We start from the raw sequence: 19,109 nt of genomic DNA on the forward strand, positions 1-19,109 counted from the left end.
ATCCTGACTCACTCTCACGGGGCTGAGGATGGCTAGATGGAGGTGATTCCAGACCCTGTCCCTGCCCTTCCATTTGCTGATGGGAGCAGGGCTGCTCAAGAGCAACATAACAGAATCACGCCCATCCCCAGACACTGAATGTGCTCACAGCTCCTGTACTCACAGCCCCGGATAAACCGGGCACCTGAACTTGAATTCCCTCCCCTGCCAGGCAGCCTAGTCTGCAGTTTCCAGAGAGCAGGTTTATTTGTACAAAAATATTAGGCTTATGTAAAGGACCAACATGCACGGAGACATTCCCAATCCGAGCACCCAGGGAACCAGATTTCAACCCTTTTAGTAGCTCAACTTTAACGAGAAGCTCACAAAACAGTGTCATCCAGGTCTCATGGAGCCTAATGTAGGTGAGTCAGTTCACCTATATATTAAACTGTGTTAAGTGGGTGAGCAGAACCGATGTCCCAGAGGATTGTTTCTGTGTATCTGCCTCCCTCCCACTTCATTTCCATCCCCAGGAGGATGAGCTTCCCTTAGACATATTTGTTTATGTATGGGAGTCTCCTATCTAATCAAATCTAATCTAATGCCCTTCACTGTGCTATCTGAGTGGTGTATAAATGAGGGGGAAAGAGAAACTTTCTGATCAGGCTTGAAGAGGAATGGATAGATGAGAATGAGAAGAGACATAGGAAAGCAGACAAGGGACACGGGGCTTCTCTGCAGAGAAGAGCACTTTTGGCTGGGACTTGCCGCACCATTTTTTGGCTGGAAAATTCAGTTTTTGACTAAATGTTATTTTTTGTGGAATTGTCTCCTTTCCTTGAGCACCTGGAAACCACAAACCAAAAGAGTGTTGGGGTTTTGGCATTAGCAGCTTTCAGCTGTTTTTATTCATAATAATGATTATTATTTGTGAGTCTGAATTTTTTCAGTTGTCCGGGTTCAGGTTTTTTGATGAACAGTCAGATTTTTCTGCAGAATTCTCCCCCATTTTCTGATCAGCTCAACTTTTGGGCCAAGATTGAGGAGACTGAGGGGTGCATCAGAAAGGAAGCTGCAGCTAGGCTAGCAGGAAGCTGTGCAGAGAGACACAGAAAGGTTCCTTCAGATTGCAGGTCTGCAGAGAAGACGTCTCTCACACTAACAGTGGCAAAGCGTTCCAAAGGGTAACGAGGAGGCCAGTGCTAGATTAGGGTAGGGAAATAGAAAGAGTTTCATTTAAAAACCCTAAAGGACAGTCTAATCACAACTGAATGTCTCTGATTCCTTGCATCTTTCTTTCCTCTCCACTGCGAATACTTTCCCAGTGTGATGATAGCAGAAATTCTGCAAAGTCTCAATGAGCTTTAGAGAGTTACCAGCTGGAGTCTGAAGTCAGCATTAGTATAAATTGGCGGCATTTGTAACAGTTTTGAGCTGTGTCTCTCTCTCTGTCACCACGGTGCTATTGAACAATGGAGCGTCTAGTTGGTGCATTTCCTTTCCATCTGGTGATACAGCTTCAGGTTTTCACAGGTATCCCTTCCTCTGTGCTACCCCTTATGCCTGCAACTCCATCCCTATCACATTCTCCTTTTTAAAATCTCTCCTGAAAACCTCCTTTTCCCATGAAGTCTAGTCAACATTAATCAACCCTCAAACTGCATGGTTTGGAAGTAAGTCCAACGTTTGTCCAGTCGGCTCAGTATGAACCTGCATTGTATTGTGTGTCTCTTTGAATTGAAATCTCCTTGACTGATAGGATTCTGCATCCTCTGTGGTTGGTATGGTGCGAGTGGACTGAGAGGCCTATCTGAAATAACAACATGCTGATCTATAAGGGCTGGGTTCTGCACTCCTTACTCAGGTAAAATGCCCACCAAAATCAATGGGAATTTCATCTGCGTACGAAGTACAGGATAGAGCTCTATCTGGTTTAACTCTCACAGAACTAGGAAACTTTATGCATCAACTCGCTTTTCATTTTCTCCACCCAGAGGCAGAGGTGGCTGCAGCTCAGTTCTATTCCTGGTGCATGTGTAGGTCTCATTTTCTTATCATGTACCTTCCCCCATGGCTCAGTGTTCCCCAGCTGCTGAACTTAGGCTTCCACATCAATTCGCAAGCTGTCACATTGTCTCCCCTGATGCTGCCTTTCTCACTAATGTTCTTTTCTTTGCCCAGACTCCATGTCTCTTTGCCCAAAGTCCAAATTAGCAGAGTAGCTGTGCAGTCATTTCCCTTTGGACACCGCATTCTCAGCTGAAGCTGTTTGCTAATGTGTACCGGGTCAAAAGTAGCCTATGGAGGATTCCTCCTAAATCTGGGGAATGAATTTAATGTCCCACACGAGATTAAAGAGTCGGCCTGTAACAACAACCAATTGGTTTCACTCCTGTCCTGTCCCCTTAGGCATTAAACAAAGGTTTATTTATTTTAACTGAGGTTGAAGTTGAGTGGAACAGTTTGGATAAAATAATTTTTTCCTGAAAACCTTAACCCAAATAAGGTATAGACTTCCCCAGGCCCCTAGGAGTCCAGGCTTGTGTGATAATGATACCCAGTCAGGCAATAATAAAGGAGGCTTAAAAGAGAAATGAAGCAACCATTGGAGTATCTGAACTGGGATGGTTGGGTAGTGTGTGCATCCATACTGGTGGTGGACAAATCTCCCAGGCTTGTAGCTTATATCCTGGCCTGTGATCCCAGCCAGTTTACCCCAACTGAAATTAACTTCAAAGCTTGAGCCAGATCCATCCCCCATTTGCCACTTTAGCAGTACAAAGGGAACAGACAGCTGCCCTTATAAGGACCTCTCTAGCTGGTGTAACTTAGCTCAGAGCCACTTTTCTCTCTCCTATCCAACCCCCAAGTCCTGCACTAATTGTGCATCAGCTGGACTTGGGGGCTGGGCATTTATTTATTTATTTCACTAGTTAATCTCCCCCCACCCTCTGAAAGCTTTTTCAATTTTCTAGGGCCAAAATGTCAAAAGAGATCAGGGTCAGATTTTCAAAGGAGATCAGGATTCAGCAGCTCCCATTGGGATGCTTCTGACCAGATTTCCAGCATGTTGTGTGGTGAGAACCTTTGAAAGACTGGCCATTTATTTTGTTGTCTAGATTGGAGCTGAGATCTTTTAAAAATCTGACCCTAGAAATTTCTATCTTGGTGGAGCTCAGTTTAACATGCACCAGAGTCAGAAGGACTGATATATCCCCTCCAAAATATCTTTGAAGTGTTTCTGGCCCAACCAGAGGTAGAGAGTACCAGAAGTCTCACGAGGAAGCTTGTTCTTCCGTTTTTCCCAACCCAATACTTACCTTACTCAACGTTCACAGAGTGCAGAGGAGCTTTGGGTAAGCAAGCAAACTTTTTGCATATTTATCCAATTACAGCTTATAGACCAGGTCAGGTTCATCTGTCTGCAATTTTTAATGAAGGGGGATGGCATTTTCCTCCGAGTTCCTTCTCATTGGGAGTTCTCCTTAAGGTTAAAAGGGGCCTTTTTAGAACTTGGTTTTGCAGTTTTTCCACACCCCTTTCCTAGTTGTTTTGGGAGTCAGATTCTGGAGCTTGTATTCAGAACTTTGAAGAGCCAGATAGGGGAGGTGCAGAGGAAAGTAGACTACACCAATGGGATATTTCCCTACTGCCACTGGTTGATGTGGGATAGGAAGAGGTTCTCAAATTCACTACATTTTTTTTAAATAAAAAAGGTTTGGCTAATATAGTCTCAACTGTCGGTGGTTTCCCTCCTGCAGCGGGCTTAATGCATGTAGGGGGAGTCGGCTTGGATTCTAGGGCTCTGAGATAAATCGACATGAAAAGGGATTGTGCTAAGAATGGCTTAGCAAACACTTAGTCTGCAGAGATGTGCAGGAGTATGAATAATGAATACTCAATGACACAAATACCCTCTGGCTCAGGAGGGTTCTATGCCCTTGGTGTAGGATTTCTCCTCTTCTGAGCACCCAGGAGGGCATGGCATGTTAGAGCAGGCAGGGCTGGAGCTTAGCACCTGAAGAGGAGAACTATAAAAGTGCTAATGATGGATACAAAAAAAATAAGCTTCCTCAGAACCTTTCTTGGCTCAACTTCGCTGGCCACACACCAACTACTCAAAAAAGGAGACAGAAGTCAAACCTATTCAGGAAGCCCAGAGCTTCTGACACATGCTCATTTCCTTCTGAGTATTCCAATTCTTTGATGTTCTAGGGGTTGTACTCTGGCAAATTAGTCTTGTTAACGCTCAGGGTTCAATGATACTTAAAGACTGACTTGTCAGAATAATGGTAGCAATCAAAGAGCTCTTTTGGCTCAATCTGTGCCTAATGTGCAATGATAATCTGCAAGAGTGTGTCTGTGTGAAATGAGCAGAGGTTTTATTACAGTGGGCATGGCTTTCACTCAAATTACCATGGCCCCGGGTCATGATATACGCATGAATTACTATCCCTTACCTTTTTTACATACCAATAGAATCAGCACAAGGGTTCATATTTATTCTTTGGTGACTGTTCTTGTCATATTTTTTGATAAGGAAACAAGATCAGGTCATTCCAGACAGAGCTAAGGTTGCTTCCAGGAAGCTGCTAATGTTTGCACATATGAAAGTGACTCTTGTTCTCTTGGTCATGGGTGGAGGAGAGTGGGCAAATGGAAAATTAATAGGAGAAATAATCAAACTATTTAAGAAAAGAAGAAAGACAAATTGCAAGAGCTAAAAGTGGTGCTGCCTAAAGGCCAAATTGGTGAACTTTGGCTTTTGCCGAAAGGATGTTTTGCCGTTAAATCCCAGTGTTTTGCATAGGTGCTGGACCTGGGGGTGCTGGGGGTGCTGCACCCCCTGGCTTGAAGTGGTTTCCGTTATATACAGAGTTTACAGTTTGGTTCAATGACTGTCAGCACCCGCACTATAAAAATTGTTCCAGCACCCCTGGTGTTTTTCATATTTCTCCCATCAGAAAAAGTGGAAAATTTACCAAAATTATAGTCAGCTTGAGTAAAAACTGCAAACAAACAAATGCCCATAGAGTTTCTTGAAATGTGAGAAATCCATGTGACACCTCTGAACTTTCATAAAACATTTCAATTTTGTGCTGAAAATAAACAGTTCTACTTCAGATGCAAATTAACAGCTGTTTTAATCCCAGTTATTCCTCATGGTAAAGAACAAGTATTTGGGTTTTCCCTTGATGTGAAATGTTATTTCAAAGATGAGTGCTGGGGAAATTAAAAACCTACACCTACTGCAGTGAATATTTTAGCATACTGATGGCACTTATTTTTAAAATTTTGTGGGCTGAGAAGTTTGCTAATTTCTCACCAGGTTATTTCCACTTATTCATCAGACATTTCTGCTTTAGCTGAGTCTGATGCTGTAATAAATAAAATAAATAATAATAATAATAAATAAATACATAAATAAATAAATGTATTAAATCCACTGCAACAGACGAGAAAATTCCTGCCTTGTGACTGGCTGAAAACAGTTCTGTGGTGAGTCAGTAAGTTTCTATTCACTTGAGAATAGGGTGACTGGATGTCCCTATTTTATAGGGACAGTCATTTTCTTATATAGGGGCCTATTACCCTCCACCCCGTCCCGATTTTTCACACTTGCCTGAGAAGTCACCCTACTTGAGGAGTGACTTGAGAAGTGACTTGAGAAGTCACCCTACTTGAGAAGTTTCTATTCATTTTGAGAATACTGGCATCTGGAGGAATATCCATCAATCAGATTATACCTTCAATGCATGCATATTGATTGGCGGTACAATGTGCATTCATTATTGCTATTACTAGCATCTCAGGGAGTTAATATTATCAGTTATTTACACAGGGCAGTAAGTGTATAAATACTATAAAAGATGCATAATAGTATCTTTCACTTCCATAGTTAGCACCTTTCCTATGAGGAGCTCAAATAGTTTAAGCTTTGCAAATCCCCAGTGAAGTAGGCTGATTGCCATCACTTTACAGAAGAGGAAACTGAGACAAGGAGAAATTGAGTGATTTGTACAAGGCTGCAAAAGAGTCCACATCAGTGCTGAGAATAGACTTCAGATCTTTTAGGTACAAAGCTGCCCTTTCTTTCTACAAATTAATAATAATTTCATAAAAAGAAAAGGAGTACTTGTGGCACCTTAGAGACTAACAACTTTATCTGAGCATAAGCTTTTGTGAGCTACAGCTCACTTCATTGCATCCGATGAAGTGAGCTGTAGCTCATGAAAGCTTATGCTCAAATAAATTTGTTAGTCTCTAAGGTGCCACAAGTACTCCTTTTCTTTTTGCGAATACAGACTAACACGGCTGCTACTCTGAAACCTGTAATAATTTCATAGTAATAATTTAAATATAATACTATCTTATGGATTTTTACTCTAATCTCCTGTTTAGAATGTTGGAGCCACACTTAAAAATTCTGCTGGTAGTTAATGCAGGTAGATAGGAATTCAAGCCTAGCTGTGTGAGTTGGTTTAAAATGGATTATGTAACAGTACACTGGCCTTATCAGGGTTTATTATCCCTTTGAAACACATACTGGCCCAGCAGCTTTGTCTCTGTCATTATTTACCTGTTGTTTCAATGAATCCTAATTAACATCACGAGAAACTTCAGTATCTTCTTACCACTTACATTTTTTCTGGATAAACATATGTAAACCCAGGAATGGCTCCCTGATGGCTGGGGCCCTACCAAATTCGAAGTCCGTTTTGGCCAATTTCACAGTCATAGGATTTTAAAAATGGTAAATTTCATGATTTCAGCGATTTAAATCTGAAATTTCACAGTGCTGAAAACAACCATGTTAGATCACAGATGCTCTTAACCAAGCCAGAAAACTCTGTACTGCTGTGGTTAAGCTTGTTGTGTAGCTGGACACTTAGAATCAGTTTTTTGGTGCTGCTGTTCATGATTTTGACCCAAATCTGCTGCTCATGAATATTCTGTAATATTTTTCTTAAGATTTTCTGCAACACTTTTGCCTGCAAGTTCATTAGAATCAGCGGGCACGAAAGAGGCACAAACACAGCCAATATTCCAGCCAGTGTTGGCCAATATCTTCTTTGCAGTATTTGCACCTCTGGTGCTCTATCTAGCCATGAAGGTAGAGCTTGGTGCAGCTTTGTGCAGTGTGATGATTGTCTCCTCATTTGTAAACGCAGCAGTAATTTTATCTGACGTGAGCCAAAACGAACAGCTTTTCAGTTAATGGCAAAGGATTAATTTGGCTTCCTCTGCTGAAGACTTCAGTTTAGCAGAGGGACTAGGTGTGAGGGAGAAAGGGGGGGAACCAGATGGTGCTATGAATTTTAAATTGATGGACAAGACCCGTGGGGGTACTTTGAAAGACACTGAGCGCAAACACCCACTCACTTTCTGTGCTGGTGGCACCCGGTGAAATATTCAGCGCGCATTTTCAATGCCACGCTGGAAGATTCTGTGGGTTCCTAAATCCACCTTTGCTTTGACTTTGCAGAATTCCTTCAGAATTCCCAGCAGCCATAGATCACTCACAGCTAGTTTATAATGTTCCCCCCTCTCCCTTTGAATAGGAAAATCCCACTGTTATTATTTTAGGTGTGGTGACTTATTTTTTAACTGGTAGGGTAAGTCATTTTAAATGGTAGGTGAGCTATCTCCGCTTCTGTTTATTCAACAAAGCAAATGCTATATGAACCAATGGGAATTTTCTTTCTGTATCATTTGATTGCCATTTGCCAGGGCAATGAGATCTATAGATAAAGCAGCAACTGTCCCACAAGCAAAAGCACATAGGAAATATCAGGAACCAAAAAGGCCACCTGAACCAACATACATGCCTTTTGTTTGGCTATTTTATTCACATCGTCCAGATGTTCAATGTACCCTGCTCCCTTCAACCCCCCACCCACAATCTTCTGCAAGACCAAATCTACTCAATTCTTCCTGAGTTTCCCATTTATTCCCAGGTCCTTAGGACCATAGGTAAAATTTTCAAAAGCCCCTAATTGAGTGTAGAGCCTACATCCCGTTGACTTTCAACGAGACTTAGAAGCTAAAGTCCCATTTTCAAAAGTGATTTTGGCACTTATGAACCTAAGTCACTTTGGCAATTTTGAAAATTTTACCTTATGTCTTTTGGTTTCTGAAACTAGGACAGTTTGTCTCTAACAAGTTTGCTGAAATAATATAATAATAGTAATAATAATAAATTAATAAGCATGTAGCATAGTATAGTATTATATCCAGCCTTTCTTATTCATAGATTCATAGAGTTTAAGGCCAGAAGGGACCATTGTGGTCATCTAGTCTGAACTCCTGCATAACACAGATGTCGGAATTTCAACAGAGGTCAAAATAATTTCTTAATTTGGAAACTTTGATGATGGCACCTCAAAGTTTTCCTCTTTTTCAATGGGAACAAGCCCAATGCCTTTACATTTTCTGCATAGCTACAGCTGTTTGAATTATTCATAACCAAGAGTTTATTCTTTGAATTTCACGTTTTTCTTTTGACAAATATTTTCTGAGCAGATTGCATTTTTCTCACATGTATTCATTATTTTATATTAGTCACAGAATAATGGCTGCAAATAATGATTGTTCTCTAAATTGCTTGACAGCTGTTACATTTAATACCCAACATCTGTGCTTCTTTGGTTAGTTTTCTTAGGTCACACAGTATACTTCTATCCCTGGCTGGATGACCATAACTTTTGGAATGAGGTTTCTGGTGTGGACTCTCATGTTTCCAAATTCAAAATTTGTTTCCAACGAATATCCTTTAATATTTTCATAACATTTGCTATTTCATTTGACATTCCTGACAGTAAATTTGTTCCCTAGAATATTCTATGAAGACAAAAAGCAGGAAGAACACAGCAGGAGGAACTTAGTTTCAAAATCTGATCCAACTATTTTGTCCAGTTCTGCTTATAATTTATATTTCCAAGACCTAATATCACGCTTGTTTCCTTTTGGAGATAATAGAATTGCTGCTGCGGGACCGTGCTCACAATATTCCAGAAGGGATTTAACACACAATGGTCTTAGAAAGTAACCATATTACCTCTTTCATATCCCTTGTATCAGTATCTAATTTGCCTTTTTGGCTGCAGTGGTATATGCACTGGGTCCATGATTTCAATGATCAGTAATCCCCAAATCCCTTTTGTGCACAGTACTCTGGATGACAGTCCCACTAGGCTATTATTCTGCAGGTTGGTTTCCTCTGCACAGACTAATTAATGACTGTACCTTTGTTGAGCTGATCCTCATTTGCTCAGTCACCTAAGTAGCTGTGATTCCTTTCGATTCTGTCTGCTCTGATCCTGACTTGCTTTTCCTTCCGTTTTGTGTCTTTTACAAAACAGGTGATCTTCTTTCCATATCCTCATCCAAAATCATGTACCCTTTCTGTAACTGGCCTCCTGCACAACGCCCCCAGAAGAAAAACATGGAGCACATTTTGGAAAAGAATAGTAAATGATGAATATCATTCATTGTTGTAGGATGTCCATCCTGGAAAATTGCTGTTTGTAAATTTTCTTTCCTTTACTTGTTCTGGCACTTACCCGTGGAGTGTTTTCGTGCAGCTGCCCAAATGAAGGTTTTATGTTGTTGGCTGGGAGGTGTAGTCTTTACAAAAGGACCCCCCAACTGTCCATCATAATAAATCATTCCCTTGATTTCATTTCAGCTGTGGAGTGGGTTCTCCTGTAACTGATCACCAGTACCTCAGAAACCAGTGAAGTGGTTCGCCTCTGATAGCCACTGAAGTGATGGCTGCAGATCTTGGTTGGTTGAAGGTTTTAGGGGCTGGCTTGCCCATTGCCACTGCTTTATGAGACTCAATAAAAAAATGTCTGAAACTAAATAGAAGCCATTTCCACTGAGTTATGTTTCGCAACACTAATCAATAGCTTTAATGCATCTTACATAGAACTCATCTTAACAAATGCTGTATCACAGAGAAATAATCTTGAGGCCCACCTTTAGCTTGGGTTCCTGAGCTCACAATCTGAACTGTTCTTCATCTACAATAGCAGCTCCAGGCTCTTTCTTGGACTGCTTCTTCCTGTGCAGTTGTTGCCCCTTTAACACACACTCACACACACACCCCCACAGCCATAAAGCTGCCAGTATGCAGTGACTTTAAACTCAGAGCACTACACTCTCTGCATCAGCTGTCTCCCTGACACCAGCAGTGCAATCAATTCCAATCCCATCATTGATGAGAAATAACACTATTGGCCAAATCCTGCTTCAGCCCCAAACCAAGCAAAGATACACATGTGAACAGATGTCTGCCCTTCTCCCCTTCCTGGAGCTGAGTACCTTCAGCTGGGTCGGAGCAACTGCTGTTGCCTAAATAGACATCTGTACACTGGAGTTTGGAAAACCAGGATTTGGCACAAGGAGGCCTGACTACATGTCTCCTCCTCCCTTGCCTGCACAGTAGCCTCTCTACTCCCTTAGATGACATCCTGAGGCACTAGGGCGATGAGCCTCAGTTCTGCCCTTGGGGAGCAAAGGATGCCAATAAAGAGCGCACGCAAGATGCAGACATTGTTGCAGACTGACAAGTTTGCACCTGCAGTGTGTCTGTGGTCACCAGCTGTGGTGCACAAAGCACCGCAATATCTGCTTCTGCGTCACACAGGCTAATACAGGATAAGCCGCTTTGCTAAATAAAATAAGGAAATGAGTGCATCGGGGCAAGATACTAGAGTCCTGATGCTTTTGCAGAACCGTGGATCTCCCTCAATATTATCACTCCTTTAACAAAGCCCTGAAGTCCACCAGGTCTCTTCTTTGCAGAAAGCGAGGAAGCAGCATTTGCTTTAGTCCAAATGGCTGAGTCAGACATTTTATAACCAATGGAACTTCCATAAAGTATCCAGAGTATTGGAACAGTTGCTCATTCACTCTGAGCTGGGCGGCCACTGCTGGAAAACAAATACCCCCCAGGGCCAGACACCTGGCTCCCATGCCCTTAGTCGGGGTATCCAGTTATAATAATAATAGATCACAGGCCACAAGAAAAGAGTCCTGGAGGTTAGAATGCCGCAACCACCTCCTGAGCAGATTCATTCTTGTTCTTGTTGTTTTTAAGAAGCTTTGGATGAACAGCTGCCAACCTGAATTTTCTCTGCCGAAGACAATCAACCCTGCCTGATCATTCATTTTTAATCTGGGTGCAGGAACGTGGGTTTAGTGGTGCTGCATGAACATCCCTTATTCTGTTGGCTGGGCTTATCAGCAGGACAGGTGACTGTGACACACCAGCCAACCTGCCTGGGACGGGTTGCCACTTCCCTCTCCTAACTGGAATCAGAGCTGCTCCAGTTTGTAGAATCAGAGTGTCTCCCAGTGGCTAGTGTAAAAGTCCTAACCCATAGGGCAGCCCCTGGAGATTCGCCTTCATTATGATTTTGGGTATTGTATGTATTGCTACGGTGTCTTCCAAATCTCTAATTTTAGTGAATGTGGCAGAGGCCCGTGTTTGTGGAGAGAGAGGCCCTGAGTTCCCATGCCATGTGCGTGCACTTTTTCTGGCTGCCATGCTGTCTGTATATCTGTAGCCAAGATGGGTGAGATCATATCAATATCTCTTATTGGACCAACTTCTGTTGGTGAGAGAGACCCGCTTTCGAGCTACACAGAGCTTTGCTTCGGGTCTGGGAAGGATACTACATACAAGTCACAGCTACATACAAGGTCCAACAGATAGTTTAGCATAAGTAGTTAGTACATACTCTAAGGGACCAGTCAAAGTGAAGTGTCCCGTTAGAATATGTGTTAACTATTACTTGTCTAACCAATCAACCTGGGTGGAATTTTGTATATCAAATAGCAAATGTGCTCAGAGATCTGTTTGTGATCCAGCCACAGAATGAAAAAGAATAATTGGAAAAAAAAATGTTGAACAAATCCATGCAATGAATACATGAAAGGAAATTATGATTAGGTCCTGGAAAGTCTGTGAACAGAGAAAGAAAACTAAATAATTCACTTTGAGTTAATCCCGCAGCTCTAGTTAGGGGACGGCAGTGGTTTTAGTAGTATGTACTTTCCCAAGATATGATTAACATATGCCCCAAAAAACCAGGCTAATTTACAATCCAGAAGAATATCGGAGTTGACAGTGCCAGATGCTCCCCTCCATCAATCCGCTGCCGAATGGTTGAACGGTGAGTGCAGTCATCAGCTTAAGTCAAGTCATTTATGCAAGAATGTTCATTATTGTTCCCTGGTCTCCCACTGACAAGTTTTTTTGACAGGAGGTTTTACACATGATAGGACAGTTCCTGAGACGCACCGGTAACTGTCAGTGAAGACAGGCTTTGCTTCAGGGACAGGGCTGAACCTCTAAAGGGTCAGAATTTTTCTTTAGCTAGGCATAAGAAAGGACACTTTTACCAGAACCTCTTTGGTCTAGAAACAGGGCTGTAAATCATAGAAATGCTGGGCTGGAAGGGACCTCAAGAGGTCATGCTGTCCAGCCCCCTGTGCTGAGGCAGAATTAGGTAGATCGAGACCATCCCTGATAGGTGTTTGTCTAGCCTGTTCTTAAAAACCTCCAATGATGGAGATTCCACAGCCTCCCTCAGTAACCTGTTCCAGTGCTTAGCTATCTTTCCAGTTACAAACTTTTTCCAAATAGCCAACCTAAATCTCCCTTGCTGCAAACAAAGCTGATTGCTTCTAATCCTACCCTCGGTGGACACGGAGAGCAATCGATCATTGTCCTCTTTATGAGAACCTTTTATACATTTGCAGACTATTATGTCTCCCCTCAGCCTTCTCTTCTCTAGACTAACATAGCACATGTTTCCCAAACATCTTCTCATTTTTTGTTGCTCTCCTCTGGACTCTCTCCAATTTGTTGACATCCTTCTTAAAGTGTGGTGCTCAAAATTAGGCACAGTACTCCAGCTGGTGCCCCACCAGTGCTAAGTAGCATGGGACAGTTACCTCCTGTCTTACACATGCCACTCCTAACACATCCCAGAATAACAGAATCTCACAGTATCATCCCCCTGAACCATATATAGAGACCTAAATGGGAGCGGGCTGGTTGTTGGGAGGTGCTGAGCACCTTCATCTCTTTGTCTCCAGCAGGAGTTGTGGGTGCTTGCCCCTTGCCCAGTTTGGCATCTGACTTTGGGTCCCAGCTTACAGAGGTCCCAGGGAATCAAGAGGCTTGTCTCATGGTGCTTCATCTGGGATACCATCCACATGTTTATCTTATGAGCATCTCAGTGCCAATCTGTTTGCACATCACTCTTGGTGCAAGATGGGTTGGGCTGGGTTTCCTTCTAGCTGTTTCCCCAGTTGCTTAGTGATAGTAGTGTTGCATCACAATTAAGTGAGCTTAGTTTGCCTTTTCTGTTTTAAAATGTTACTGGCTGATGTAATCTGGACATTGTTATAGATAGAGAGACTGCAAACTGCAAAATCAGGGCCATTCCAAGCTTTACAGGTGGGACTGTTACTGCAGTGGCTGATCAAAGCACACCAGAGGTGCGTAGAGTGCTCTGGCAACCAAAAAGAATACCTGCTGGATTTGAGGATGCTCATTGCTTTCTGAGTTATTAACAGTGTCCAATCAGTATCCTCTGTTTTGGGGCTGATATTTTAGTCCTGGTTGGTTGGTTGGGTTTTCTATCACCAATCTGTCAGCAGGATGAGAGGCTGTTGCGTCAGTTCACCTCCCTTCACTTGGCCCTGGGTTTTCTGCCTCACACTCCTTGGAGAAAATTAAATAGAGGAAGATAAACAGTTTGGAGACTGAATGATCTAATTGTCCCTTCTAGTCTCAGAAGTCTATGTCTCTATGAAATACAGAGAGGAAAGGAGGTGATACACTTAAAGGGGCACTCGGATGAAATATGTAACCTGCAAAGAAAATTCCCATTCCTTTAGCTCTCCCTCTGCCCTCTCCCGGTTGCCTGAGTTATCATCAACCGCCACACAGCACCCCTGCCTGTGCTCCCTCAGCACCACTTGCACTGAGGGGGGTTAGTAGATATAAGATGTCAGACTCCCGTTGAGCAGTTAGTGGCACACAGCAGGGACACGTGCCTTCTAACTAATCTGCTTATGCCTGGCTCTGGCTGATGTGCCTGGGACGTGCTAGGGAAGAGACGGCTGAGGGCCTGGTCAAATGAGACAGCTCCTGAGGCTTTTTTGGGGGGGCGGAAATGAGGTCTCACCGGAAGCTGAGTGAATTGGGTGTTTGTTGTTACCTTGAATTGAGTCAGAGGAGGGTCTGAGAAAAAATAATAATATACTGAATCCTAATAACAGCCCTGGGAGGCAGGCATCGTTATCACTGTTGTACAGATGGACACGCTGAGGCTGGGAGCAACAAACTCAAGGGCACATGATGAATTGGTGGCAGAAGCAGGAGTAGAATTCAAGCATTCCTGGCCTCTAGCCTCATGCTCAGACCACTCAGCCACATGGACTCCCTAGAGAGCGGATCCTGGAAATAATAAACAGCCAGGTGCCTGAGGGGTTTACGTTTGAGAGCTGGGCCTACCCTGTTTGTAAAATATTATTCTTCATAATGAACATTTTGTATCCTGAGAGCACCCACTATATGCCAGGAACTTTCCAAAGAAATATGACTGCAGGTTCCTCCAGACTCATGGGGCTTTGAAAGTCCAAGGGTTGGGAAAGCGACATAAGTTGACTCCCTCTGAAGTAGCCTGAGCCTGAGGTACCATTTTGGATGTCACCGGAGGGCATACTCCACCTGAAAGCTGATTGACTTTACAGCTCCCAGAAATCTGATGCTCAGATGAGGATGTATGAGCCCATCACTAGCACTGGTGAAGCAACTTTGGCTTGACAGGTCTCTGGCAAAGGGTGCTGTTTCGGTCAAGTAGAAAGTGAATGTGTCAGACACTGACAGGCATTCAGGCTGGTGAAGTATTTCAATATTTGCTAACAGGGCCTTGGTTGGTGGCTGGTTGGGATTTGTGAGGAAGTGCTCCAAACATTGGATATATGTGAAATATTGACCTAATTGCCCTGTACTGCACATGGGAGAGAATGTCACTCAGCTCCCTGTCTTTCTTTCCTCTAGGGCTCATAGTCTACCTGGGAATGATGGTGGGAACCGTCATTTGGGGTGGCCTGGCAGATAAACTGGGAAGGAGGCAATGCCTCATCATATCACTCGCAATCAACGCTGCCTTTGCATTCCTCTCCTCCTTCGTCCAGGGATATGGATTCTTCCTCTTCTGCCGCCTTATCTCCGGCTTCGGGTGGGTAACACTCTCTTTAGTCTCCCAGCTCCAGGCTGAGGTTTAAGACAGGAGAACCCTTCCTTTGTGCTAGACGAGACTGCCCAATGATTTGGGATTGCCAGCTGAGGAAATGGAAGGACTGACTGGAGAGGTTCTACACAGCATGCGTGTGTTGTAAATAAAATGTTCATGTCTCCCTGGAAGGATTTAGAGCCAGCCAGGGAGAAGACACTAGACAAAGGAGATTATATAGTTTGTTTTCCCTTAAACAAAACAATTTAATGCTTGGAAAATTGACAGTCAGATATTCTGAGGTCTTAGCCAGAAAACAGGTGCATAAAAGGAAGCATCTGTTCACCACTTCAGGATAAGACACCTCAAAGTTGACCTAAGAGAACTCAGTCACTGAAATCTCAATCTTGCTGCTGAAACTGTGAACATGGGTGCTGATTGATGTCGACTGCAATGTAGACGCTTGTCTACTAGGACTGTACTGAGATCTCTACCCATTTCATAGGCATGAAACAACATTAAGTTGGTAACAACTTTCAGTCACTACTGACCTGCTCTGAATTTGAATAGGTGATTTAGAGGTGACAGGATCTGTAGCTCTCCCAAGCCATACAGTCTCCCAGATTGCTGATACAGTGATATGGCCTGGCTTATACAAAGCATCAGGAAGATACTTTGGGCAAAGACAGAATTCCAGAGCTCACTCTTTATAAATGTTCATGTTATTAATAAGGAGAGAGGGGAGGACCCATACCCTCTCATTTATAGTCATTTGGAACTTTGCCTTTTAAAACGTAAGCTTTTGTTCAGGAGAGAGAACTTGTATTAAACCTTTGACAAGAGACTGCAGGTTTCATTCCCCCCTTATGCTAATTAAGCCCGGGATGACTCCACTGAGGTCAGTAAGGTTACACTGGTGCATGTGATATGTGAATTTGGGCCCATGACCAAGATTTTCAAAAATTGCCAAGATTTTCAATGCCTGGCTCGAGACACATTGAGGGGGACTGATTTTCGAAAAGAACTGAACACTGAATTTGTGAAACTCAGGCCGTTTATGGTGTCTCTGTTTGGACACCCCAAAATGGAGGAACCCCAAATCATTTGAAAACATTGGCCCATTTTAAAATTGCTAATTCCAAAATGTTTTATAGAACTTCAGAAACATTTCCAAAAGTTTGTACAATCCCAGCACTCCGGGGCTCCTTTCATCTCTGAGTCATGAGGCAGCTGAGCTACTCTGACCAGATGGTGCAGGGGATGGGGAAGGGGAATTGCAGAATGGGTCCTCCCTTGTGTGGACTCCGTCAAATTTGGCTGGAGTCACTAGCAACCAAAGGCTGTTATTGCCTGGCTGTTTGCTGCCCCAGTGAAATGAGTTTGTGCTCTCCTGTGCAGTTCTCCAGTTTCCTAGGGCACAAGCATCCAAATCACAAATGCTCTGCTGAGCATATCCATGTCCCCTCGAGGCCAGGTTAATTCACATTGTTAAAACGGGAAAGTAAAATCAACTTTCTGCTCGTGACAAGATTCCTGTGCATCCTTCACATTTAAGAACAACCTGGTATGGGGAACTTCATATTATTCTCTCATGACTCCCTGAGTAGAGAGTCTGTGAGAATCGCTGAGAATTCCAGTGAGTTCCTGAAAGAAAAGCTACCCTCCCACTGCGGGGCTGTAACTCTGGAGACCTTTACTATAAATGAACCCAAACCTATGAGGCTCCAGATGTGCTGGTGACACCTGTTTGGCAAAGTCCTTTATTCTTCCCATGTGGTGTTTTCTCTCCTCAGCATTGGGGGATCCCTCCCCATCGTCTTTGCTTATTTCTCTGAATTCCTTTCTCGTGAGAAGAGGGGGGAACACCTGAGCTGGCTCTGCATGTTCTGGATGATTGGTGGCATTTATGCCTCTGCAATGGCTTGGAGCATCATTCCACACTACGGTAACTGCTTTGTGCTTTCGGTTACAGATAACACCCTGCGCACACACGTATAAGGACATACAGTTAGTGCGTGGCGAGCTGGCGTGTACATCTACAGTGCACCAGCCTGCTGCAAACTAACTGTCTGCGTGGACTCTGCGACTGGGCACTAAAAATTCCATCATGCACTTCGACCTACTCCCGTTTCAGATTGGAGTAGCTTAAAGTGCACTATGGAAAGCTTAGTGCGTGGCCGCAGCATGCACATGGCCAGTTAGTGGTTGGCAGGCTAGTACGTTGTCAAATTACACCCCAGCTTGCTGCGCACTAACTGTTCGTATAAACTAGCCCTCACTCATAAACAACACACACACCATCTCGGGTGGGCTATCGATTCTTAACATGATATGTTGTAAGTTAGCCCTGCAGCTTCTGTGATGTGTAAAACCAGAATCCGACATGCTTGTACCAACTGCAACCAAACTCACCCCTGCCATCCTGGAACTTTCAAATCCCACCTGCCTTTTTACAGGAACTCAAAGATAATCAGTGGAATTCATCCTGCAAGTCAGGACATCCCCAGCAGTACAGGAAGAATTGTCTAGCTGTAGCATTGTAGATGCTATTGTGATTGGGGCCCTATACATACCGATGATAGAGAGAAATTAATTGAATGATTGATACTTAGGCAGGATGATGGGTGATGGCTCCTTTATGATAAAAGCCTCTAATACATCACACCTTTGGTACTGCAGATTATAAGTGCTGGCCTCTCTCTACGAATGGTCAAACCCAGCATCACAAATCCACACATTCCTGAATTTGGGGATAGTTTGACTCAGGTAACTTCATGGCTCATGTCCATGTTGACTGCAGAGCTGAGCTAAGCAATTATCAATAAATTGTAACTCTGCTGAACACTAATATCGGGGTTGGGGGGCTAAGCAGCACATTATCACGGTCAGCACATCCCACCATGTCTTAGCCAGATATCAGTGTATTTGGGGCAAGTTTTTGTGTGTGAATATGTCTCCCTAAAACATATATTTGCTAGGATCACATCTGATTTCCACTGATTTTTCCATGGTGTTGAATATGGTAGAGAGAAAGGACTCTGAAATGTACATTACCACTAAGAAGAACAAAAACCTGCATGTCACATGGTTTTCCTGGTAATTCATTTGCATCACCTAGGAAAACATCAGACTGTCAGTATCTATTGAGAAAGATTAATTCCCCTAGTATTCAGTATTGCCAGCTGTTTGCAAAATCCTGATGGAGAAAAGTAGGACAGTCCAAAAAGATCATGAAGAGGGACTATAATATCTATATCTATCTATCTATCTATCTATCTATCTATCTATCTATCTATCTATCTATCTACCCACCCACTCACCCACCCACCCACCCATCATACAAGCTAAAACTGCCCTCTGCATTTAGAAAACTTCACGTTTTGGCCAGAAACAGGCTGTTGGAACAGACATGTAAACTAGAGTGCAATGGTGTCAGGCTAAAGCACATGCATTATTTGCAAACAGGGTTTTAAAACCCAAGCCTTGAAAGGGTAATATTTAAATTTTGCAGATTGGTCAGCATTGTCCATGTCACATGTTGGAGCATCTGAGCCATGTGCTGTATGTGTTTTTTTTCTTTCCAGTATCCCTTTGTTCCATATTGTTTTGGAACTCAATTGAACGTGTGTAGCATTGTGGTTGATACAGTTATCATTGCTGCAAAAGCTGTAACGAGTTTATTTCAATATTATGTCAGAGAGTAGATTATAAAGAAACATTTGAAATAAACATCCTCCCTGAGATCTGACTGTGGGAAGGCAAACCGAGGAAGAAAGAACTTTGGTTCATGATGTTTTCTGTGTGCCTTTGATTAAAGTTTGATTACACCCCCCCAAAACCTGCTTTGGTCAAGCTGCCATTTTAGTT

General features: G+C 43.1%; 1 protein-coding gene across 5 annotated transcripts in view; it reads left to right on the forward strand.

Annotated features, from left to right (window-relative positions):
* SV2B (synaptic vesicle glycoprotein 2B) overlaps positions 1 to 19,109 on the forward strand; it is a 111,589-nt gene that overhangs the window by 70,672 nt on the left and 21,808 nt on the right. For all 5 annotated transcript variants that reach the window (XM_074966500.1, XM_074966502.1, XM_074966498.1 and 2 more), the window contains exons 3-4: positions 15,068 to 15,248; positions 17,036 to 17,187. In XM_074966500.1, coding sequence (XP_074822601.1) covers positions 15,068 to 15,248; positions 17,036 to 17,187 — 333 coding nt within the window. The remainder of the gene's footprint in view (positions 1 to 15,067; positions 15,249 to 17,035; positions 17,188 to 19,109) is intronic.

This window comes from Natator depressus, chromosome 10 (assembly GCF_965152275.1).
Source record: "Natator depressus isolate rNatDep1 chromosome 10, rNatDep2.hap1, whole genome shotgun sequence".
Taxonomy (NCBI): domain Eukaryota; kingdom Metazoa; phylum Chordata; order Testudines; family Cheloniidae; genus Natator; species Natator depressus.